This window comes from Medicago sativa, chromosome 3, assembly GCF_051527215.1.
Source record: "Medicago sativa cultivar Bolivia chromosome 3, Bolivia_mono, whole genome shotgun sequence".
NCBI classification, from domain to species: Eukaryota; Viridiplantae; Streptophyta; class Magnoliopsida; order Fabales; family Fabaceae; genus Medicago; species Medicago sativa.
Genome location: NC_140751.1, coordinates 8,510,654 through 8,533,856, shown reverse-complemented (window position 1 = coordinate 8,533,856; position 23,203 = coordinate 8,510,654). Strand labels below are relative to the sequence as shown.

At 32.9% G+C, this 23,203-nt stretch overlaps 3 protein-coding genes across 3 annotated transcripts in view; 1 reads left to right on the top strand and 2 right to left on the bottom strand.

Annotated features, from left to right (window-relative positions):
• The first annotated feature begins 1,894 nt into the window (after positions 1-1,894).
• LOC146935449 (histone-lysine N-methyltransferase, H3 lysine-9 specific SUVH1-like) lies at positions 1,895-6,044 on the top strand. Its single transcript, XM_085750640.1, has 3 exons — positions 1,895-2,023; positions 2,518-4,665; positions 5,643-6,044. Exon 2 carries the CDS (start codon positions 2,646-2,648, stop codon positions 4,623-4,625), a length of 1,980 nt encoding a protein of 659 aa, XP_085606766.1. The 5' UTR covers positions 1,895-2,023; positions 2,518-2,645; the 3' UTR covers positions 4,626-4,665; positions 5,643-6,044.
• Positions 6,045-9,385: 3,341 nt separating this feature from the next.
• On the bottom strand, positions 9,386-12,789 carry LOC146935448 (disease resistance protein RPM1-like). The gene is made up of 2 exons (XM_085750635.1): positions 9,891-12,789; positions 9,386-9,718 (listed from the first exon to the last, which is right to left on the bottom strand). Exon 1 carries the CDS (start codon positions 12,766-12,768, stop codon positions 9,928-9,930), a length of 2,841 nt encoding a protein of 946 aa, XP_085606761.1. The 5' UTR covers positions 12,769-12,789; the 3' UTR covers positions 9,386-9,718; positions 9,891-9,927.
• LOC146935444 (disease resistance protein RPM1-like) overlaps positions 9,386-23,203 on the bottom strand; it is a 56,065-nt gene continuing 42,247 nt past the window's right edge. The window contains exon 2 of the mRNA XM_085750637.1: positions 9,386-9,718. The gene's annotated coding sequence lies outside the window, so the exon portion shown is untranslated. The remainder of the gene's footprint in view (positions 9,719-23,203) is intronic.

Here is a 23,203-nt window from a genome sequence, read left to right as displayed (position 1 = left end):
TTGCAGGGACTAAAAACTATAAAAAAATTTTGCAGGGACTAAAACCAAAACTGACCTATTTTGCAGGGACCAATACCATATTTAAGCCTTAAATGAATAACTGCTAAATTGAGGATGCTTAAAGAATGCCCCGGAGGCATTCGTTAACAAGACCCTTCTTTTAATTATGATTGAATGACAATAGGAGTATAATTCTATTTATTCTGAATCTTTTGTAATTCTTTTTTACGAAATCATTTGTAATTTTTATATATTAAAGTCAACTTTTTTTACTTGAAGTAAAAAGTACTGTAAATGTGTTTTCAATATATGAAGTACATTCAAGTGGCAATGTGACATCAAATTTCACTTCTAACTATCAAAAAGGGTTTGCCCTTATTGGTAAAAGATCTTGTGTCGGAATCTAATTACATTGGTGCTGTTGTCACATTTTCACTTACCCTGTATAACGGGACACGAGCACAGACAGTCTTACTTTATTACACCACGTGTCCTATCCTAGTTGTACGACATTAGAACATGGTATGTAAGTAAAATAATCTTTTCAATGTACCTCTGAAGCACCAATACTTCAAGGATGACGTATCGTATCACCTGTGTATCCTGTACTGATACTTGTCTCATACTTTTCGATACGTATCAAAAGATTATCCGAAGATTAAATTTTATTTTTTAAAAAATAATTATCCGATACTTCCCGATAGGGATCAGGAGAGTATCCGATAATTATCTTACACCGATACCTGCCCCGATAGTTCCCAATTAATGTTAACTAAAATAACTTAACTCTTGAGTACTAATGTGTTCTTTTTTGGATATAGTGCTTTTTTTTTGGATCGATATAGTATAGTACTAATAATGTTCCTTTTGGATATAGTATAACATTGATGATACTCTTTTTATGATATATTGTGTATGTAATTGACTAATCATCACTCTCTTAATCGTCAATATTATTTATATTTATGTTAATGTGCTACGAGCTTATGACTGGTTTCTTTTGTTAATATAACGTATCTCATCCGTATCGTATCTTGATTTTTGAATTTTTTTCGTATCGACGTATCGATGCAGTATCGTATCCGTATCGTATATCGTATCCGGGCTTCACAGGTTCTCAGCTGTTCTATTTATAACAAACATTTGAATCGATAAAAGTTGATATATTTGATTAAAAATTGCATTATATAGATTAATTTTTGCTGACTAAAATATCTTTGATAAATAGGATTGAAGATAATATACTCCCTCCGTCCTATATAAGCAAAAAAAAAATATCACACTTATTAAGAAAACTAAAATATAGTAGTTTGTAATATAGTTTTTTATGTTATCTTTAAAATAAGTTTTATAGGAAGATGTAAAAACAATTTTCATTGATAGTTGATTATAGAGAAAATGAAAAAGAGAGCAAATTGAATGCACTTTGCATTTAATTTTCCTTTAGAAAAGATATTTTTTTGAAAAAACATAATTAAATATGATAAAAATTGATTTTTTTTCTTATAATTTGGGACAAAGAAAATGAGTTTTTTTTTGCTTATAATTTAGGACGGATGGAGTATAATATATGACATTGTTAAAGTCTTTTTATTTATCTTGGGGAAGACATTTATTAAGAAGTTTAAAGTCAAAATTTTATCTTAAAAATTATATATTGAAAATATTAAAACACCAAAAAGTAGTTTTTTCTATCTAAAATTTATCACTTATTTCTATTTTTGAATCCATAAAATATGTCATTATTTATTATTTTTTTGTTAAATGAGACACATCTTATATGCAAAGAAGTAGAATGTTCGGGGTTGAAAACCCAACCTAAAATAATACATTGTTTCTGTCAACTGAGTTAGGCTCCTAGAGAGAATATGTTTGTTAATCAATGATAATAATTATTATTAACCATTTCACTCAGTACACAGTTCACAAAACCTCACTCCAATTTTCTCCCTCTTTCTCACTTCACCTTCTTCCATTACATCCGTGTTTTTTCCAATCTTCAGCAATTAAGCACTTCCACAAGGTAACACATCAATTTTTCTTCAAATGCATACTCATTGTGTTGTTTTATGAATCCTGTACTTTGTGTTAATCTCTTAGGGTTTATCAATTTTATGTAAAAATCCTGGCTTGATCTCATTTTCATTTTGGGTTTTTTCTATAAAAAATGATTTTTTTTCTTGATTGTATGACCCTTTTGTCTTATTCTGCAGAAAATGATGAATTTTCAATTTTAGGTTTTGAAATGAAGTAGGAAAAGTGAAATTAAAGTTTTTTATAGTTTTTGTTTGAGGTGAAAAAGAGTGGAATTTTTAACAAAATAGGGAAAATATTAGCTACTGAAAGTTGATTGTAAAGGGTTATAATTTAGCAAATTTTAGGTTTTATCTATTTTAAGCAAAATTCCTTGCATGCCCCTTTTTTACAAATTTTAGGGTTTATTTGTAAAATATCAATTTTTTTTTCCTTTCTGAAAGCATCTTCAACATTGCATGACCTTTTTGTGTTTTTCTGCAGAAAATGATGGTTTTGAAATGAAGTAGGTAAAGAGAAATTAAAGGTTATTTGAGGTGAAAAAAGAGTGGGATTTGTAAGAAAAAGGGAAAATTTCAGCTAGTGAAGGTTGATTTTGTGTGAATTGTATAATGGAAGAAGGGTTAGGTCAACACTCAGTTCCTCCCCCGGGTTCCATTGACAAGTATAAGATTTTGGATATTAAGCCTATAAGAAGTTTGATACCTGTTTTTTCAAGGAATCCTCAAGGTCAATCTTCAGGTCAGTATCCTTCTGGGTTTTCTCCGTTTTTCCCATTTGGTGGACCTCATGATACTTCAACCGCAAAGCCAAGTAGAGCGATGCCGACTCCACTTCAAGCATTTAGGAGCCCTTTTGGAGAGGATGAGGATCTCAATGACAATGATGGTTTTAGCAACAAAAGAAGTGCGGCAGCATCACATTCAAGCCGGGTCAGATTGAAGAAGCATAAGGTATATAATGATGTTCATGTTGATATGAGTGGTTTAGTTGGTATAAGCCCAGGTCAAAGAGACAATGGTAACCGTGAAGTTGTTAATATTGTGCTCATGACATTTGATGCGCTAAGACGAAGGCTATCTCAACTTGTAGATGCCAAGGAATGGAACACAGGTTCGATCAAACGTACCGATTTAAAAGCTGGCAATATTTGTATGACCAAAGGAATTCGAACAAACACAGCGAAGAGGGTAGGATCAGTACCTGGAGTTGAGATTGGGGACATTTTCTTTTTCCGAATGGAAATGTGTGTTATCGGTTTGCATGCTCAATCGATGGGGGGGATTGATGCCTTGCATATCCAGGGTGACCGCGGGGAAGATACTTTGGCTGTTAGCATTGTTTCGTCAGGAGAATACGACGATGAAGCTGAGGATGGTGATGTTATAATTTATACCGGTCAGGGTGGGAATTTCAACAAGAAAGATAAGCATGTGTCAGATCAGAAGCTTCATAAGGGTAATCTTGCTTTGGATAGAAGTTCACGAACACACAATGAAATAAGAGTCATCCGAGGCATCAAAGATGCTGTGACTCCAGGTGCAAAAATCTATGTCTATGATGGTCTGTATAAAATTCAAGATTCATGGGTTGAAAAAGCAAAAGGAGGCGGTGGCTTGTTTAAGTATAAGTTGATAAGAGTGCCTGGACAACCTAGTGCCTTTGCCGTTTGGAAATCTGTTCAGAAGTGGAAAGCTGGTTTCCCTGCAAGGACTGGACTTATTCTTGCTGACCTCTCCTCGGGAGCCGAGAGTCTTCCAGTATCACTTGTCAATGAAGTCGATAACGTTAAGTCACCTGCCTTTTTCACATATTTCCACTCTCTTAGACATCCGAAATCATTCAGTTTAATGCAGCCTTCACATAGTTGCAGCTGTAGTGGTAAAAAAGCATGTGTCCCTGGCGATTTGGACTGCTCATGCATTCGGAGAAACGAAGGTGATTTTCCTTATATTATCAATGGAGTTCTGGCGAATCGGAAGCCGTTGGTTCATGAATGTGGCCCCACATGTCAGTGTTTTCCTAACTGCAAAAATCGAGTATCCCAAACCGGTTTGAAGCACCAAATGGAAGTCTTCAAAACAAAGGATAAAGGTTGGGGTCTTCGGTCATGGGATCCTATCCGTGCTGGTGCTTTTATTTGCGAGTATGCAGGAGAAGTTATCGATAAAGCTAGGTTAAGTCAGCTTGTACAAGAAGGAGATACTGATGAGTATGTTTTCGATACAACCCGTATTTATGAATCTTTCAAGTGGAATTATGAGCCTAAGTTACTAGAAGAAGCGACCACAAACGAGTCTAGTGAGGATTATGCTTTGCCACACCCTCTTATTATAAATGCTAAGAATGTTGGAAATGTGGCTAGATTCATGAATCATAGTTGCTCTCCAAATGTTTTCTGGCAGCCTGTCTTATATGAAGAGAACAACCAATCCTTTCTCCATGTTGCATTTTTTGCATTGAGACATATCCCACCAATGCATGAGTTAACATATGATTATGGTTCCGATCACACCGAGGGTAGCAGTGCACGCAAAGGTAGAAAGAAATGCTTATGTGGATCATCAAACTGCCGCGGTTCTTTTACTTGACATTTTGTCAGTTTCCGCAAATGCATTCATGGCTTAAAAGGTTTTAAGATCTCAATCCTCTTTCTCGCTCTATATTAGTCTTCATTTTCAAATAATATTAGTTTCTTTGTTTTTTGTTTTTATCTTAAAATTGATCCTAAATAAGAAAGTTTTTGGTTTCCAAGAGAAAATGTATGTCATACTGTCTAGATGGCAAAACAAAAGCATTAAGCTAGAGGAATTGAATTTAGTAATGTATGAATTCATGCATCATGTTTCATTGTCAACTTTTATAATTCCTCCCATATTCTGGAAAGTTGCACAAGTACCCATTCAACAACTCTTCAAGCTCATAAAAGGTGGGAAAAAATATATAAATGTTCCCTTCCACACTATGATCTTGTTTGGATAGACCTATTTGAACTTATTTACTAGCATAGACAATTTTGAGACTTTTTGAGAGAGCTTATAGAAACAACTTATGTTCATAAACTACTTTAAGCTTATTTTTATAAGCTCTCCAAGATAGCTTATGAAAACAACTTATAGCTTATATTAAAACTTTTGACTTTATTTTATCTTCTTCTATCGGAATCGCTTAAACATAAGCACTTATATGCTCTAGTTAACTTGATTATCCAAATAGCGTCTATATTCAATTCAGTTTTTTATATTGTTGCCCTTGGGATGTTGGCATGTTAGCATTTCCTGATTAACTTAAAATCAACTATGCACCTATTTTCAGATGCCATCGTAATTCACTATATTATGACATTTTGCGTATAGTATATGTTGATTACTAGTAACTATTCATTGTCTTTCTACTTTTTTCCTTACACAAGTTTGTGTGTTGATAGAAGTCTACTATAATGTCATTTTGGTTTATGAAACTTACCAAAAGTTTTAGAGTTTCAGGACTCAAAAAGTATTGGGATTTTTTTTTTTTTTACTAATTCTGATTTTTATCCTGAAACTTGCATATTATCTATCCTAGGGAATCTAATTGTATTTTCCATTTATCTTATTCTGATTTAACAGATGGATGGTAGCGTTCTGTTTGAAGATACAGATCCAGTTTAGAAGTTTCTTTAGTTGATGTAAGCTTCCAAATATCCATGCCAAGGGTAGGTAGGTTTGTGTTTGACCATAAATAAATCATGTGTGACCTGGCCCTTATTTTTGCTCCAACTTTATCATAAGTAATCAGCGAGGCTGTGTAATTTGTGTAAATTTTGAGCTGGTAATGGCCATGATATACTCACAGAAAGTGCATAACTAGTGATATCTGACTTTGTCCTCTTGGCATGGATTTGTTGAGCAGTAACTGTTGTTGCATGTAGTATCATTTGTATTATTAGATCTTTTACATTTGGGATTGTAGGAGTTAAGTTATGAAACCCTGGCATAAATCACATTTTATGCTAATTGCACTGGTTTAAACTCGTTTTTGATTCTTGTTTTGCTTCAGTTGTCGCTGTTATGACATACAATTGAGTTGTGCGAACTCAGTTCTAGTTATGTTGTTTATTAGCGAGACGCCAAGACCTAACTATATGTGCAATGATGAAGAATACTAGCAACACTCATTTTACTCTTGGTACTTATTGAGTAAAATTGATGTTGGTCCTACATTTTGGGAATGGGTCCCACATAAAGTGGTTAAAGTGAGTGCGGATAGCACTTTTTCATGCAGTGATTATTAGTTGACTGATAGATATGGAAACTCCATGTATCCATGTTTGATTTCTGCTGCCAAGAACATTTCCCTTTTACTTGATTATCGTGTTTTGGCGAGTTAAGTGGTAGATTTGGCAGAAATTTGTTACTGTTAGTGTCAAGATACCAATATTATTAGAAAATATCAAACGTCTACATTGGCCAAAAAGGTCAGACCTAAATAAAGCATATCAATAAAATGTAGACAATCTCCATCCTATACCTTGATTTTATAGGTTGAGTTAGATCCAAAACTTAATTGTATAAAAATTAAAAATATTAGATTTGTTATTAGGCCATCCCTATTTATACATAGGCTTGATCGCTCCGTGCGTGAGAGGATGTATCTGAAAAGATAAGTCTAGATAGAGACTGATAAAAGTCTAGATAATCTTCATCTTACAGGCCGATTTTATTTTGTTAAGGGCTAAGAGATCTCGTTGCCGAAACCACCAACTCTATTCAAACATACAAGAAACAAGATAGGGAAGAAAAGTGATACACAAAAATAGTCATGCCCTCAAACTATCTATAGCTAGCTTCTAAATGAGCTCGTTGATAATTTAACCAACTATGCTACTATGAACGGTCCTACTGGCAGTGTTGTTGCAATTCCTTAACTTTAAATTTAAATAATTTTTAATATAATTATTTTATTGTCTTTTTTTTTATTATTTTTTTTTAAATGAAGTTCTGTCCAATTGAGGTATTCTAACTTCAAATGCGTTGCCGGTCACTTAACTAGCTATTATTTTAATTTATACAAAATTAAGGATTTTGCCAGCATGCAAAAATAGCGAATTAAGAAAGGATGGATGGATGGATAGTAACATACACGTCCTCCTAATTAACTAAAATCAACTAAAGCATTAGCATCTATTCTTCAAAAGAAGAGGTTTTGATTATTACAAGGGTTATAGAAAAACTCCCACAAAAATTAGATGCTTTGTTGTTGCCAACATGAGGATTAGTCTTATAGTATGTCCAAATAACATAAGTTATAGGGATACTTCAAAGAGTCTTTTTTTGGTGGTGGTCGGGGTTTGAACCCCAGACCTTATATATAGAAGCGGATGTAGTGCTTTTTTGCTTATTTATTAATTTATTACCCGTTACAACTATGATTGAACTACGACTAGGAGATTTCATTGATTCGATCTCTGATCTAATTTTTTAAACATTAGTATGAATGATAAATTACTCTTGTAAAAAAGGGATTCATGAGAATATGTGCATCATTTGTAAGAGGATTTATAAAAAAAATGGTTAATGAGAAATTATTATTAATAATAGTGATGTTAATGATTAATTTATAACTGTTCTTTAAAGTTACAATGTCAAACTCTTACCACCGAACAAATATACAAACATGGATGCTAGGATTCAAAGCCATTACACACATTTGTAAGAGGATTTGATGGTAACATATCTCAACACACAAAAACAATTGGCGTGAAATAAACCGTGAAAAGTCAATAAACAAAAATGTATGGAAGTAGTTACAATTAAAGTCAGCATGAGAATTTTGTTTGATAACTATGTTATTGATGTGAAGTATCTACCATATTTTTCCATCGACGATACTTGAATTCGAGACTTTGGTTAAGGAATCGGAGTCTACTTTCACTAGGAGCAATGTAAACTTGATGTAATCCACCTCAATCAGAAGAAGGTGATTGCTACCAGTTTCCACCACCATGATCCACCTGTCAGAAGAAGAAGGTGAGTTTAAATAATGTATTTGGTGCACCATTCATATCGATTCATTCTGTGATCAAGTTATACGTATTTTCCATCTGTTAGAAGTTTGGAATCTCAGCTCTGAGTAGTATAACTTTTGAATGATCTCACGATTCAGGAACTGATTTTATAATATATTTTTCTCTAATTATCTCTTGGAAATTGATATAGTAAGTGATATGCTGCATTTGTTTTTATCTGTATAGAAATTTTAATGAGGAATGGAACAACGGTCATGGTACCGTGGTGGTGAAGTTATTTGTAGAAATAGAAAATGTTTTGTATTAAATTGTTTCAAAGTAATATTGGTCATGTGAATATATAGAAATTGTAAAAGTAAGACATAGAGAGATAACAAATCGATAAAAAAGTTCCAATCTTAACGAACAGATAGGATTTTGAAAATAAATAAACTTATAAGATTGAAACTAACTAACAAAACCAGATGCGATGACTCAAATCTTCGCTGACAGTAATTCACCTACAAAATGATAATCTATGGTAAAGTGTTTCACGCAGGAATGGAATGCGGGTTTAGAGCACATATAAGTTGCACCTGTGTTGTGTTAGTAGATTGTAGGTGCATCAATTGGAACACCTAGTTTAGAGTAACTGTTGGAGCGCATGTATCTATTGTTAGGATTCTTTGCATCAATGAAATGAAATCCATGTCACATGGTTGATTTGAGAAAATATAGAATAGGATTCAATGCTTACATTGCATATGTACTGAAGTTGGAGATTGCATATGCTGAAAAAAATTTGCTGACAGGAAAGTTAACATCCGGGTGAGCGATAATAGATAATGCAAGGAACCAACCGTACTTTGAAGTAAGCTATATTGTCACATGTTGTTTGAGTCTAGTGTAGCAGCCGAAATGATAAGCTATATTGTAACCTGATGAGTAGATGAAGATTGAAGTGTACGATTTTGGATTTATAAATAAATAGTCGGTGAGAGGAAGTCGCAGAGAGCTTAAACTAGTCCCAGGGGCAAGTTTAGACCATACCAGACCTTTGTTGAAGTTGTGGGATTTTAGATAAAAGAATGAGATAAAATAATAAGAACCTTCAATGTTACTGATACTGACTTGATTGTAGCTTGATACAAAGACTAATCACTAGTCCCTATTTATAGGGATAGACAAATTCAACCTTAAATCAAAAACAAATAATAATAAGATATAAAATCTAATCCTAAAAGGTTATAAACTAATCACAGGAAATAACTTCAGACACATAAATGTCCTCCTGATTAACATCAAATCAACTAGGTGTCTAAATTTACAGCACAACAATGATAGCAGCATTAATATCAATCTTGATTAGCAGAATAAACACATTCATTCAAATGAAGTGGTTTTGATTATTATTACAACAGATGAAGTAAAGTTCCCACCAATCTTAAAAACAGTAAAAGACTAGAAATGGCAAAACTAGGAAATAAATGTCAAAAACACGTCTGAATGGAGTCCAGATATACCTCTCGATAACAAGATTTTGAGTCAAAGCTTCTCCGACTAAATTATACAACAGCACAAATGACAAAAAGAAAAAAGAAGCCAGGGTTGCTCAGTGAACGGGATCTAGTTTTTGCTGATTATTGCAGGATGAGAGGAAATATTTTACTTTGAGCTGTATCGTGGAGAACCAAATTTCTGTCCGCATTGACACAAGAAACAATTAAGTCAGTCAGTTATCTCATACAATTATCAACTTAATTAAACACACTAAATCTTTTTCAAAAGAAAACGAAACACATAAAATAAAACGTCGTTATAAAACTGAATGCTTTATAAGAGAAGCATTTCATGATCAGAGGAAAGGTACCTTCATATTTTGAAGCTTGCAAGGCACCAAAACATTCTCAGCTTGCAAAACAATGATCAGATGAGGTAATAGTGCAGATCTCATCATCATTGAATTTTGGGTCACTCGTGTGATGAAAGGATACAAGAGGAACATGCTTGATAATCCAGTTTCCTTTGACTGTTTCAATACTCTCAACAAATTCATACGGCATTTCATTGAAGTTAATAGCTTTGAGTTTATCCAAGGACTTGATGCCTGAGGGTACCGCTATCAGTTTGGGAATTCTGTTCATGGTAAGAAATTCAAGAGAAATCAAAGTTCCTTCGTCTATAAGGACAGTTTTTACTCTATCCAAGCGACTGAGGTTCAGTCTCTTCAATTTTAGAAACCCTCCAATTTGAAAATGCAAAACTTTACCATTGTAAGCATTGTCCCATAGACCAAACTTCAGCAGATTTGGCAAGTTTTTCAGTGACTGTAGCGGATCATTTTTCAACTTAGATAAAGCAAGCTTTATCTCAACAAGATACTCAAGTTTTGGAATCCAAGCAGGCAACGTATCTAGTTTAGCTTTCAAATGAAGCCGCTGAAGTTGAGGTGGAGATGAGACAAAATTCAAGTTAATGGTTTCACCCTCACCAATTGTAGTGATGTTAAGATCTTCAAGGTGTTTCAATTCTACTACAACAGCACTTAAGGCATCTCCATGTTCTCTTCTTACACGCCTTAAAGCTAACTTCCTTAACTGCTTTAACATTTTCATCTCGTAAATGAGATCGACTCCCCTATGTTTTACATCCACATAATAAAGTATCTGCAATGAAGCCATGTTTTTAATACCTCTTTCCATCTGCACACCGGATGTAAAGCCCAACAGAGAATAATTTTCTTCATAGTTACGATGTAATGCAAGAAGGTGACGTAGCTTTGTGAGCTTGTTTATCTCACTTGGTATCTCACGCACAAGTGTGTATCTTATATCGAGTGTCTCTAAGTTCTGTAGTTCACCAATAGATTTAGGAAGAGCATGTATTTTTGTATTCTTTAGGTTTAAGTACCTTAAGTGTAAAAGACTCCCCAAATTTTTAGGCACATGATTCAATGATGTACCTTGAATGTCAAGTACCTTCAAAATCCGAGACTTTGAACCCAGTTTGCCCACGAAATGCTCCCACGACCCAGCTTTATCAAAGACATGAATAGCACGCAAATGTGAAATGTTAGTGCTCTTCAACACATCGTTGTCACTAGTGGTTATAGATAGGCGTCTAGTTTTTCCATTCGTGAGTAACTCACCATCTTCATGCACACAAAGACAAAAACTTAAATCCTTCATTTTTGTAATGATCACTTCCCGCAATAAATCATGGACTTGACATTTATCAACTTTCCCTTCAAAGTCCACATCTGAGACTTGAACCAGACTTCTCTGAATCAATTCAGACAAGTACTCCTCTGCAACATGCTCTGGAGTTCTTCTCCCATCAGATTTAACAAACCCTTCAGCTATCCATTGTCGAGTTATTCTCCCATGACTAATAGCATAGTCCTCTGGGTATAAACCAAAATACAAAATGCATGGCTTCAGGTAGTGAGGGAGGGCATCATAACTAAGAGACAAAATCTTTGTTAGACTCGTTAAATGGGTATTATGTTCCAACTCCAGGCTCAAATTTTGACACACCTTTTGCCATTCGATCATGGTTTTAGATTTTGCTGAAAGAAGACCACCGATGGCTACAATTGCCAGAGGTAATTGCTTGAATTTTTGAACAATTTCTTTTGCCACAACCTCAAGTTCCGGTGGACAACAACCGCCAAGCTCAGATCTAAATACTTTATTGCAGAAGAGTTCCCATGCTTTGTTTGGAGTCAAAAGTTGCAAGTTGTGAACATGAACTTGAAAGGATTTCTTGAAAAAATCAGCAACTTGCATCATTCTAGTGGTGATTATGATCCTACTACCTTTATTGTTGTTTGGCATAGCAAATTGAACCTGGTCCGCAAAATCTTCTTGCCATACATCATCAAAGAATATCAAATACCTCTTATGTTCTAGGTATTTCCTTACCTCTATAATCAGTGACCTGTCATCTAACTTGCGTAACTTCTTTGGAAGAGGGTCTTCAGTTTCGTGACAAAATTGCTCCATCATTTTTATCAGTAGTTCTCTCACAGTGTATGATTGAGAAACTATGATGCAAGCTCGACAATCAAACTGTGTTGTCACCTTTTGGCTGTCAAAAACTTGCTTGGCAAGAGTGGTTTTGCCTAGACCCCCCATTCCTACCACTGAAATCACAGTGCGCTCAGCTGCACCCTCCAATAACCAACCATATAGTTCTTCTCTCGGGCCTTCAAATCCTACGATTTCTGTTTCTTCAATGAAAAGAGAAGACAGTCGAGGATCACGCCATCTTCCTGTTTCTGACTCTCCATATCCGTTGCTTTGGCATGAGGATCCTTGTTCATGCGAAATTTGGAAGTTATACCTCTCGCTTCTTTCCTTGATTCCACGAATTGACAACTTGATGTCCTGAATCTCTGATGCAATTTTATGACGGGGAATCAAAGTTTTGATTAGGCTTGTAATCTTGTTGAATACATATCCACGTCCAGGAGGATTGGCCGTATGGATCAGCCGAAGGTATTCATCAATGACATCTTCAATGCGAAATGATGCTTCTCTCAGCTGCTTCACCCAAGTTTTTATTCCATCACTGGCATGCGCTTCATCTGCTGCCCTTCTATCTGCATCTTTGAGGAATACTTGAATGCTTTCTAGTTCATCTTTGATGTCTAAAAAATCTCTGTGAACACCACTCAGAAGATTTGTTTCTTCTTTTAGGAACTGAAACACTTCCGACAAGGCTGATGATACTGCAATTTCTGCCATTTCACTTGCAGAGTTGCAGTTATCCCCCAACTATGAATGGTGTGATTATTTTATCCAGTTGGTGATGCAGGCAGGCCATGCATTTTATTTTTATCAGAAAATATTTATTATTCCGTAATTCCAAAACCACACGTTATCATGCTTGATAACAAAAAAAAAAAAAAATGCTTGATCCAATTATTGACTATAAATGTGTAGATTAAGATCCTACAAGACCATTTGTCTGTTTTTTATTATAACTAATGGGTGTTAGGTAGGCGTCTTTTGACTATAAATAAACGACGAGTCTCTGGAACTGGCCCACTTTTGTCTCTAACTCCAACTTTAACATAAATAATCAAGTGAAGTTTCTTAGAAATGGTTAATGCAAAATCGACTTCTAAAATGGAAATTATCCCCACTTCTCAAGCTCAATTAACGAAAATCTTTGGACATAAATGGTTGGTGGCTGATAGCAGGTGTCCCAATGAATCTTGGAGGAGGCTCTAATACCATCTTAAAAATCGTGGTTGAGCCTAACTCAACTCCACAAATCCGGCTTATGAGGTGAGGATTGCCCCCACTTATAAACAAATTGTCAGACTATCTCCTATTCGATGTAAGACTCTTAACAAAACTGAATAATTTAGAATGGTTATATGATACACACAAGAAATTACACAACTATATGATACCCGATGAATAGACTTTTATGTTTTTAAGAAAATGACACTTACAATTATACATATTAGATATAAGGCTGTGCGTTGTGCGGATATCTTGAAATGTTTAGTTCGTGAAAAATTTAAAGAATAAATAACTATTAATTATTCACATAGTGGTGAAGTAGTTGATAGCATATGAAATCAAATATAAGAAGAGGAATGATATTTTGACAACCAATTTTCAACAATAATGGTTGAACAACATCTAATCTGATAAAAAAAATCATGTATGTAAGTTGAACAACATTTCATGAATTTGAAAGTTTTTTAGCATGTGAAACACATAGGATTGGTCATAATTTATGATTTCTATTTCTGCCTCTTTCAAAAAAAAAAAAATTGGTTCAATATGGTCACCAATTAACAAGAAAAGTTAAACTCTTATAATTTGTTGCATAGGACTGATAATATTAACTTTATCAGTGCATTATGTCACCCAATTGATTCGCTTATGATCTTAACCTATATTCTGAGAAAAAATGCATCAACATTGTTGAAACAAATGGAAATTAACATCTCTGTAAAAAGTTGCTGAAACAAGATACATACATTAAAAGATAAAAATGTTTATAGCGTTCTATGGAAGCACATTTGTAGAAACAATGAGGTTACACACTACAAAATATAACTTTCATGCAATGACACCTAATCTTAATCATCGAAAAGCATGAGAATGTTTACTATATAGTTGCACCAGTTTCTCTTGATCAGAATAAAAGAGACACTTTTTATGCAGCAAAGCTTTACAATGCTTTGTGTTAGCCCTTTAAAGAGTAGAATAAAAAGGTGCTACATAGTCGTCGAGGGCAGTTTCAGAACATGTCTTTGGCAAAATCGGAAGTATAGAATTCAAGCAATTATGCATTTATAAAATATAGCGCATTGCGTCTAAAAAAAAATCACATCAGTAAACATATATTTGAATTAATCGGTTAACAACATATTTACTTATTCAAACATATAACAAAGATTTTCAAAATAATAGTGTTCAACCCGTGCGAAGCACATATTTTTAACTAGTTTGCATATAAAAGATAATGATTTTGGGATAAGAATATTACTTATACTTCATGAGATAAGAATGTTAACCTATGATAAGAACGGGTCTGGTTATGATGCATAAGGATTTTCCTTATGCACCCTGCATAAAGATTGCTAATATGGCCCATTAATCTGTAGCCCAACAAATTTGCTTCCTACACCCCCAAAACCGAAAACAAAGAAAATTGGCAAAACAAAATTTCTCAAAAGTCACCGTCATTTCTCAAACTTCCACCACCGGAATCACATCGGAAACAACCTCCACCACCGGAAACAACAGAATCGCCGTCGTTCTTCATCATCAACACCGTCTTTCTTCATCATCAACACCGTCCTACGATTTCGATTTTGATTTCTTCGAAGATCTCTTCATTCTCACAACAACGAGTCGCTAAGATCCAAACCCTTTCGAAGAAGAAGAGACTCATGTCAATCCTTTTGCGGTTACTTCCTTTTTCACTTTCACTTTTCCGCATAATTCATTCTCAATAATCGCTTTTCGTTTTCTTGTTTTACTTCCATTCAATTTTGAAATGCTGATTATTTTTCAGTGATGAATAGTTGCGAATGTTTGTTTGAATAAGTGTTCATAATTTGTTCTGTGAAAACCAATATGCTAGAATTTGCCTCTCTTATGCTGAATTTGCCTTTAGAATTTGCGTCTCTTATGTTTGAATAAGCTTAAATGGCCTTATACTTGTTGTACCTTAATTGTTTATTCGTAGTATATCAGCTAAAATTTGCCTCTCTTATGCTGAATTTGCCTTTAGAGAGTAAAGGTTCACTTGGGCTAACATCTTTTGTCATGTCATTTGAAGTTAGATGTTACTTACTTTTGTCCATTTAAGCTCTTTTTGAGTTTATGAGTACACAAGTCTCGTTATTTAATCATTCTGTTAGAATTGATTTCTTGAGGATTTAGCTATATGCTTTTGACTGATGCATGAGTTTTAATTAGAACTAATTTCTTGAGTATTTAGTTGTTATTTTGGTAGTCTATGTAAATGGTGATCAGAACAGTGTAATTTGTTAGCTATATAAATGTTTTTGAGTGCCACTGCGAGTGTATAATATGATCAATAATTTTCTTTATTCAGTCCTTATGTATTATTTTCTATATTCAATTTTGAAATGCTGATTATTTTTCAGTGATGAATAGTTGTGATTGTTTGTTTGAATAAGTGGTCATAATTTGTTCTGTGAAAACCAATATGTTGTGTAAATGGTTTTTGGAAGTTTTACTCTAAAATCATTTTGCTGTGGAAATGGTTTCAGAGTATCTCTTGAAAAATGGGACTGAAGATTTCAAGAGATAGGTTGAGAATGTTCTCAAGAACAAAAAAGTGTTGCCAGAAGACTAGAGCATTATTAGTTTAAGTTAAGTTAGTGCATTTTGTTTTTTTTTGTTAATTGCGAGTCAAGAGTTGATGAAAGTTTTGGTTTTAAGAAACAAAAAAATGTAACTCTTCATGGATGTGCATGCTTAAACTTTTACCCATCTATTTGTGTCTCTATTATAGTCCTCACAGTTATTGTTTAATTATTTATTAGTAACATTTTATCATATTAGGGAAAAAATTGCCTATGTGTGCCTTTGTGGAAAAAATTGCCTATGTGTGCCTTTGTGGATTAGTTTTAACATGTGTAAGTAGATGTGTTAGTCTTGCCTTTCTCTTAATTTCACTTCAGATTTTTGTTATTGCATTCTTGATTTTCAATGTCTGCATCTAGGGTCTAGTTTCCTAAATAAGAGCCTTTTAGTTTTGTTTCTTAGGTCATTTGGCAACATTTACTTACCAAAAAGATATGGTAGAACATCAATCTTAGTAAATGCATAATATTAGTTTTGTTTCTTACCACATTGTACGGTATACCAGAGATATTGAAATAAGCTTATGTCGGCTTCACGTCACGTTGGCAACATACAAAAGCATGTTAGCATTTTTTCATATGCATTTTTGCCGTAATTTTCATCAAACGTCATACAAAACAAACACTTAAAATGAATGCAGTGTTAACATGTTTAAAAACCAAAAACCAACTACAAACAAATAAGTGTCCAACTAGCTCATATAGATGGGATGTGGCTCACTGTCATCCATTACATAAACCAAACATCAGTCATTCTTTTAAAAATGCTCTTCTAATTAGGGGAAAAAGTTTTTTTTTTCATGTATGATAATAGTGTATATTTCTTGATTGATTTGAAAAAGCATGTTAGAGGGTAATTTCCAATTTGTAAGTGGAAGAAGGTAATCTTCAGCAGGATTAGAACCCAAACTCAAAAGTTTGGAGATCATTTGTGTGTGCGCGTGCGCGCGCGAGCAGTAGGCAGTAGCTACAATGCAATCTGCCACACTGTCATAGTGTTTGGAGATCATTTGTTTTACAACATGTTGCAATTTTGTAAAATGGCAGTATGGATTGAAATCTTCATCTTGCTTGTGTTATGTGTTGTGCTGTATAAATCAATGATTTTTTTTTCTTTTGATTTATTTCACTTAAATGGCAGTATGAATTGAGATCATTTCACTTACTTGCTCCGTCCTTATGGTCTTAAAATATCAGCTGAGACAATATTTTCCTGCACTGTGTTTGTGATTTGAAACGGCTCTATTGGTCCATCTCTGCTAGCTATATATGTGCTCTGACCAAAATCAATGGTTGTTTTATTTCATTGGTTTTGCCGCATTTCACTTACTTGCTCCATCCTTATGACACTAATATATTTGGTTTTATTGTATGTGTGTGTGAATTATTTTGAATATAACAAAAAATTCATTATTGTTATTTTTGTTACGAAAAAACAAACAAGAGCCAGAAATATAAGTGAAAATAAGACGTAATATGGACATAGAGATTTAGAAGCCATACACCACAATGCACTTTGTTAGAACTTTGTTAAACTCTAAAAACTATGCAAAAACCATTGTGCTGTGGAAATGGTTTTGGTCAGTTGTACTCCAAAACCATTAGATGTATTTAATGGTTTTCTTTGATCATGCATGTGAAAAAAACTAAAGAGCTAGAGTCATTGCCATCATTCAGTTTTGGGCTAACACAAATGGAGGAGGAGGAAAGCATTGACACAGCTTCATCATCTGATGGTGGTAAAAATAAGGAGCAGAAAACAAGAAAATCTAAGGGTAAAGAAAAGAAGCATCAAAAAAAGAAACAACAAAATGTTGCACAAGATTCTGATGAAGAAAGTTCAGATGATGAAAATTATGGGAAGAATGACAAGGCTGCAAAAACTATGGATTTGAGAATTGGAATCTGTTCATCAATATTAAGCGACTAAAGCAATTACAAAAGTAACTATGTGGAGAAGGCAGCAACTTCATACTATGAAGAATTGATTCAAAAGCTAACACGTTAATGTTTTTTTTATTGAATTTCTGGATTTCTAGATTAGTGTTAAATTTCTTGTTAATGTTTGTATCAAGTTTTTGAATTTCTGGATTTGTATCAAGTTTATGGTGAAACAAACTTAGGGGTATGGAATACTGAAACCATAAGTATGGTTTAATGGTTTTGATAGTTAGGTGTGTCTTTTTATAGTATCTATCATATTATATTGTTCATCTTATTTAATTTTTGGCCCAATAATGTTCAATTTAATTTAATATTACTAAAATTAGGGGTATGGAATACTGAAACCATAAGTACGGTTAAATGGTTTTGATAGTGTTCTATGTGAAACCAAAATAACTGCCTAATGGTTTTAAATGAAATTATTAATTTGTTTTAAACAATTTATCTTCTAGAAAAAGAAAACATACTTTTGCTTTATTTTATGTTTGTTTTTCGTGTTAAACCTCTCGAGTTTCTACGAGAAGTGACATAATCAGTTGGTTGTGTCTTTTTATAGTATCTATCATAGTATACCGTTCATTTTATTTAATTTTTGGCCCAAGAATGTTCAATTTTATTAAAATTAGTTTTCAAAGTAACCACTTAATAGTACACATTTTGATAGTTTTCAATGTGAAACCAAAATAATTGTCTAATGGTTTTGTAATAAAAAAAATGTGATAAACATTAAAATCATTATTAAGTAACCACTTAATAGTACACACTTATAACCTATTAAATAATTGTCAAATGGTAAATAAAATAAAAGAATAGTGAAAATTATTATTGATAAATGGTTTTAAATAAAAACTATTACTGAAACCATAAGTATGGTTCAATGGTTCTGATAGTGTTCTATGCGAAACCAAAATAACTGCCTAATGGTTTTAAATGAAATTATTAATTTGTTTTAAACAATTTATCTTCTAGAAAAAGAAAACATACTTTTGCATTATTTTATGTTTGTTTTTCGTGTTAAACCTCTCGAGTTTCTACGAAAAGTGACATAATCAGTTGGTTGTGTCTAATGGTTTTGTAACAACCTATAATCATGAATACATAACAACAAAGAATGTGAATGTTATAATTTCCAATAACAAGTGCTCCACAACAAGTGCTCCTAAAAGAATAATGAAAATCATTATTGATAAATGATTTTAAATAAAAACTATTGTTGAAACCATAAGTATGGTTTAATGGTTTTGATAGTGTTCTTTGTGAAACCAAACTAATTGTCTAATGGTTTTGTAACAACCTATAACCATCAATATCAAAATGAAGAATGTTATAAAGAATGTGAAATGTATAATTTTCATTACATCATATCAAAATAATCCCAATAAAATCTAGTACAAACTTATAATAGTACAAACTAATCATAATCCAAAATATGTCTGTTGTTAAAAATTGAACATTATAAGTTCAAAACTATACAACGCATAAAAGAAAATTCAATTCATAAAACCCTAAATCCTTCCAAAATACTAATCCGCCATAACCCTAAAAGTGTAACACCCCGTTTTCCCAACGTAAAAATTTCATAATTAAAAATCAGAGTAATTCAACTTTAAACGGAATGCTACACTTCTTAAAAATTCATAAACTGAATAAATAACAATTTATTCTTCAAAATCATTTAACATAAGTAATTCAAAACTTCGCAGAGTTCATTCAACATAAAAAGTCTTTGCCACGCAGGCCTCATCAGAAAATCTCATAAGTCTTAGTTCAATATTTATTCATAAAAGTTCATAAACAATACGTAAGGAATAGAAGTAAAGTCAAGTCCCATCCCGTTACGTATCAGAGCACCTAGACACACATGTGAGGAGTCCACTCACGACGCCTCTAATCTTGATTACCTGCAAGTTACCCATACGAAGAGCAACATTTCCAAGCAGAGGGGTGAAATTTCTCAAACAATAATATAAAGCATATAAATCATGTAAAGTACATTCAACAACTTAAACATCCTATAATTCATTAATCATATCTAGCAACTTAAACTTCCTTAACTAGTATCATTATTCTTCCTACATTAGTCATATACTTCATATTATATCATCATATAAATATCATCACATATCTACAAATATTAGTCATAAGCATTATCATATATCCTTTTAATCATAGCATCTTAATCATAGACATAAACATCATCATATAACATCAAGTACTAATCATAACCATCTCATAACATTATATATCAACCATAAACATAATCACAAACAATCCATCTTAAATATAATCACGAGGAATCATCATACATCATCATTAGTAAACGTATAACATCTTATCATATTCACATATCAGCATATCATAAATCACATAGCATCTTATCATAACAACTTCATATTCAACCATCATAAACAAATCATATTCAACATCATCATCAATCCTAAACAACATCATCGTCAAACATGAACAACATCATCGTCAAACATCATCATCATCAAAATCAAACATCATCATCAAACATGAACAACATCATCGTCAAACATCAACATCATAATCAAACATCATCATCAAACATAAACAACATTCTTAATCAAACTCATCATTCACTTCATATTCAATCTTAAACAACTTCATAGTCGACTCGACACTTGACTTGACAATGCGACTCAACTTGACGATGCAACTCTTAACAACTTACCTCATCGTAAACTTCTTGATATGCAAATGCATGTGGTACCATTCAGCAACATATATGAGCGTAATTAGGCTCTTCATTAAGTGAGCATAAAGCTGCCGGGCCTAAAGCCCCCAACGTAGTTTGAGCATAAAGCTGTCGGGCCTAAAGCCCCCAACGTAGTTTGAGCATTAAGCTGCCGGGCCTCAAGCCCCTATCTTTAATGAGTATGCAATGGACTCAATCTCCCTACAACTTGACAACTTAAACAACATCATGAACATCTATGACATCCTAACATCTTGACATCTTGACAACATAACATCTTAACAACTTGATGACTTCATAACGACTCGACGACTTAACAACTCTTATCATCTTAACGTCTTAACATCTTAGCATCTTGACAACATATGGATCACATAAATAATTCATGTCATATCATAATATAACAATATCAAATGATAATAAACAACATCTTAAAACATCATATTCATCAATCATAAACAACTTCATATAACATCGTATTTAAACATCGACAATAATTCACTAAGTATCTTTGTAAAAACATAATAAATTATCCACAACATATTTTCATGTCAAACCAAAGCTACTGGAAATGTATTACAAATATCAACAACTTTCATGTTTACAACAAAGATCAATTCAAAACAGAAACATATGAACAAAACGCAAAAACATGAAACAGAGAATGCTGTCACCGTACAATTTTGCTAAGACCTCACTGTAGTATTTTCATCATAACTAACAGACCAAACATCATTTTCACGTCAAACCAAAGCCACTAGAAAGCTAACAAAATTATCTAAAACTTTCATGTTTACGCCTAAGACCAATTCTGTACCGATCAATACCAGTTTTCATTTTAAATTCGGAAAAGTTGTGCTGAAAGTCCATAAAAATTTACTATGACTTATGTGCAGTAATTTGACCATAACTCAAGTTCTATATATCGTTTTGACGTGAGACCAACGACATTAGAAAGCTAACATCCATACCTACAACTTTCGTGTTTACACCTAAGACCAATTTGGCACCGATCAATTCCAGTTTTAATATCAAAATTCGGGCTGAATGCAGATTTTCTCCAAGTTTCACCTAATCTCATGGTGCTAACCTCAAAACTGATTCTAATTATCATCCTAATGATTATCTAAGGTTTGTACACAATTTCTACATCAATTCAACAATTTTTCATCATCTAATCATCAAATCTCTCTCAAAACCCTAATTCTCAAATTCTCACAAACTCTCCCCAACTTGTTAGATGTAATCTAATGATTTAACAACTTAATATTAATGCAAGATAGTCTCACCCTCACCTTAGATTAATTCCTGAATCAGCAGCAGCGTTCTTCTTTCCTAAGGTATTCTCCTCTTCTCTTGACTTTTCTTTTCTCTTCTCTTCTTTCTTGTTCTCCTCTTTTCCAAAAAGCGGTTTAACGTAAAACTCTTTCTAACCTAAGCTTCTCTATTTATAATACTAAACGCTCTTCCTAGATCTATTTTGGCCCAACAACTTATTCTTCTTTCTATTCTATCCCCCTTCTTATTTCTCTTACACCTCAAAACTACTCTATTCCTCATAATCTTATTTATTTCTAAATTAAATATATCTCTCCCCCACTTAATAATAATAATACACCAATAACAAATATATCTCTAACAAATAACAAATATATTTCTACACCAAATAACAAATATATCTATAACAAATAACAAATATATTTCTACACCAAATAACAAATATATCTATAACAAATAACAAATATATTTCTACACCAAATAACAATTATATTATGCTAGTAAATACTGTGACACCCTAAATCCCAAAAATAATTATTACTATTATTTAATTAAAATTAGAGTTTGATTCGCAGCGGAAAATGTCAAATAAAAACTTCTCTAATGATATAGGAATTCTTCCACAAAATTTAGGATATCACATTGACTCATAACAAACATAATTCATATTTCACAATAATAATACACCAATAACAAATATATCTCTAACAAATAACAAATATATTTCTACACCAAATAACAAATATATCTATAACAAATAACAAATATATTTCTACACCAAATAACAAATATATCTATAACAAATAACAAATATATTTCTACACCAAATAACAATTATATTATGCTAGTAAATACTGTGACACCCTAAATCCCAAAAATAATTATTACTATTATTTAATTAAAATTAGAGTTTGATTCGCAGCGGAAAATGTCAAATAAAAACTTCTCTAATGATATAGGAATTCTTCCACAAAATTTAGGATATCACATTGACTCATAACACACATAATTCATATTTCACTTCATTAAAAATTATAGTAATAATAACATCGAAACTTTTTCTTTTGAAAATATTTCATTTTACATCATAGACAATGGTTTTCTTGCACAAAATTAAATAAGTAAGCATATCCCTTTTCCCGTGTCACTATCAGAGCGGTGCTTTTCCCCAAAATAACCGACGACACAAGACAAGTCCTCACGAAAAGCATGCACTTGACTCCAAGACTCATAACCTATATAACTACGGTTTCGCAACCGCAGGGCCAAGCCAGCAAACACAAACAACGAAGGGGTGAGTTCCGAGAACATGTAATAGTATAAAAAAAAATGAGAAGAACACGTAAGCAATTAAGTCAAAGTCGTTTCACATCAAAAA

Bases quoted from the DNA above. Each gene is read 5' to 3' on its own strand.
- LOC146935449 (XM_085750640.1), top strand. From the start codon at position 2,646: ATGGAAGAAGGGTTAGGTCAACACTCAGTTCCTCCCCCGGGTTCCATT.
- LOC146935448 (XM_085750635.1), bottom strand. From the start codon at position 12,768: ATGGCAGAAATTGCAGTATCATCAGCCTTGTCGGAAGTGTTTCAGTTC.